Raw genomic sequence first — 3,367 nt, forward strand, 5'->3', positions numbered from 1 at the left:
TGAATTATATATAAAATTTAATTTTGATACATTATAATTGAATTACGTAAATAATCATTCAAAAAATAGATGTGATTGTATGTATTTTATACTGGCAGTAAATAAAAATTAAATTAAAAGATATTTTAAAAATATCATAAGCCTAGCACATATTCTGGAGAATCTATGAATAGCTTCAGTTAAGTGAGATTAATTTAGATTTGATATAATTTAGGAAGTGTTTAAGTGTTATGCGAAAAAACGAACATAAAAGAGAAGAAAAGAAAGGCAATAGAATATTTGGGAAGTGAATTAGGATAGCAGACGCAAAGCATGAGAGATGTTGCTAACGGCAAAAGCTCTTCAACCTCAACTATGCTTATCCACACCACCAACCACCATAACCACCTCCACCTCCACCTCCACCTCCTCAACTTCACCTTCTAAGAACCTCAACTTCATCACTAACACTCGTACCTTCTCCTTATGCTTATGCGCTCCCAATCCCAACGCTTCCACCACTACTCCTCCGTTGAAGAAGAGGAACAGGTACCGGAGGCTCTATCCTGGAGAGACAACCGGCATCACCGAAGAGATGAGGTTCGTTGCTATGAGGCTTCGCAACACCAATGCTACTCCTAAGTCCTCTGAAAACAAAGAAGAAGAAGAAGAATCATCATCCAACGGTCCTGCTTCTGACACGTGGCATCCATCCGTTCAAGGCTTCCTCCGTTACTTGGTTGATTCCAAACTTGTCTTCAACACCGTCGAACGCATCGTCGACGACTCTGATCACGTCTCTTGTAAGCTTAATTTTTCATGTAGTTAACATAGATTGCGTTTCTTAGCTTAATTTTTTTAATATTTTGTCAAGTTATCATAATTCGAATCTAAGTAATCGATTGCATAGATAGTAGCCAAATTAATTGAACTGGTAATTGAATTAATCCTAGAGAATGGCATGGATCAATAGGAGCATAGTAGGATTGTTGAAACTTTGAGTGTAAAAGCACTGCTATTGCAGCTGTAGAAACTTCTGAGATTATAATGCTGTGATGCTGACAATAATTTCTATCAACTGTTGGTTGTTTTAGAGGGGAAAATTCGATTGTGTTGACGAATTTCGCATTACAGATGCTTACTTTAGGAAAACTGGATTGGAAAGGTCAGAAGGGATTGCAAAGGATTTGGAAGGGTTTGAGCAGCAAGGACTTGCAATTCCGAATCCTCGCTCGCCGGGACTGACTTACGCCAAATATTTGGAGGAACTTGCCGAGAGAAGCCCTCCCTTGTTTCTCTCCCATTTCTACAACATATATTTTTCTCACATAGCCGGTGGTCAGGTCATAGCAAAGCAGGTACAACGATTATACTCTCTGTCATCGTATCATTTTGTCATGAAACTACTCATCCCAAAAACTTGAGCTGATCGGAGGAGGCAACATGAATGATTATATCATTTCTAATACATTTTATCATATTTTGTTGATTTCAATTAACCATGTAAAAGTGATAGATTGCTTTGGTATCTATGAGCCTATGGATGATTTTTTGTGTAGATGAATATAAGATATGATAGAATATTTTTAGCTCCCTTGCAATCACCAATTCTACAAATTGGTGCCCTGAATTTCTTTGTGTATTTATGAGCTTCTGAAAGATTTTGTGGGTAAGATATATGAGTGCAAGAAGGAAACTTTCACCATTTTGCTCATAAAATAATTGAATAAATTCGACGCCTAATAAAACTTGCAACAATTAATCCTTTTTGTTCTCTTTTACCTGTCACTGTCACTTTATTGGTACATCCCTAGATTAATATATCTGGATACATCCGTAGAACAAAAAGAAAGTGATAGATAAAAGGGAATTGAGAGAGTACTGTTTTATCAGCACACTTTCTGAACAGACATAGTTAATGCGTGTAGGAGGTCTGCATCATTGCTGAACATGACCGAAAAGCTGATCATTTTGTTGTTTCTTTCAGGTTTCTCAAAAGATCTTCGAAGGGAAGGAGCTAGAACTCTATAGGTGGGAAGATGATCCAGCGGAGTTGCTAAAGGGTGTTCGCGAGAATCTCAACATGCTTGCAGAGGTTAACTTCTAATAATCATTTTTACTTATGGCTTTTGCAAGTCAGCATCAAATTCAGATTCTGACACATTCATATTGCTTACTCGTGATTCTGGTTGATGCAGCATTGGCCTCGAGATGATAAAAATAAATGCTTAAGAGAAACAACCAAGTCATTCCGGTATTTGAGCCAGATTGTCCGTCTCATCATCTTATGAAGAGAGTTTTGTATCCTTTCCTTGTAACAACATTGACATTTTCCATGGTATGTCCTCTAGAAATACCTATTCTTCCCTTAACTAACTTTGATATTTTGGACTTTTAGTTAATGAAGGAGGGTTTATCCCAACTTAGTAATGCTTGATGCATTATTGGAAAATATATATATATATTCTTGGTACTTTCCTAGAAAATGATGATCATTGTCAATCAGAAAATGAAAAAAACATTTATTTTACTTTTAGTGCTTAAACTGAAGAGAAAAAGATTAAAAAAAAAAGGGGGGTAAATTACATTGACATTCAAAGAGTCAAGACAACATTACACTGACCTCTCCGAAGGTCAATATAGGCATGACAAATCAAGGGGTGCTATGTGTGAAATTTCAAGTGGGAAGGTCAATATAATTTACTAAAAGAAATTGATGCTTTCATATTTTAATGCACTAAAATATCCTTTTTTTCTTGCATTTCAATGCAGGTATAGTTATGGTAATCTATTGTTTAGGCCTAAGTAATCATGGCAATCGGCATATGATGTGGTTTGGCAACCATTTTTCTCATAGCAAATATTGATAATGTTTTCATTTTTCTTAGCAGGTGCGTTATATCGGCTATGGATTTGGCCAAAAAGATGAAGACCTCAAAAAGTTTTATATTATAGTTGTAGAGATATTCATCATCACTATGGTATTATTGCTGAAGATAAAGATTCTACTATGGCCGTTATTTCCAACTTTTGTCTTCTCTATGTGGCTTCATTTTTGGGATCAGCACATGAAAATTTTTTAGTAATTTGAATGTTATTAGTAGCTAATGAAATTCATGATTGCCATATGACTAGATAGGATTCCAAGCAAAGTTCGCAATTTTGTATAAAATTGATTGGTAAATGATATGTAAGTACCTCTGCAAACATTTAGAAAGTTTAGAAGCATGTTGTGTTTTTGAATTGTGTATCGATTTAATTTTTATTTATGCACCGTTAGCATAATGATATTTTACGTATACATCTAATTATATATTATTACATCAGCAAAAAATTAATTATGTTTTTATGGTTTTGTGTTAATACTTAATAGCCATATAACATATAA

At 34.9% G+C, this 3,367-nt stretch overlaps 1 protein-coding gene across 1 annotated transcript; it reads left to right on the forward strand.

Moving 5' to 3' along the window:
* Positions 396-3,246, forward strand: LOC107605691 (probable inactive heme oxygenase 2, chloroplastic; the record flags this gene model as incomplete). The annotated part of the gene is given in 5 exon segments (XM_016307653.2): positions 396-782; positions 1,114-1,337; positions 1,967-2,074; positions 2,178-2,317; positions 2,868-3,246. Coding segments are annotated over 4 exon segments (812 nt in total), but the record flags the coding sequence as incomplete, so codon positions are not given.

This window comes from Arachis ipaensis, chromosome B06 (assembly GCF_000816755.2).
Source record: "Arachis ipaensis cultivar K30076 chromosome B06, Araip1.1, whole genome shotgun sequence".
NCBI classification, from domain to species: Eukaryota; Viridiplantae; Streptophyta; class Magnoliopsida; order Fabales; family Fabaceae; genus Arachis; species Arachis ipaensis.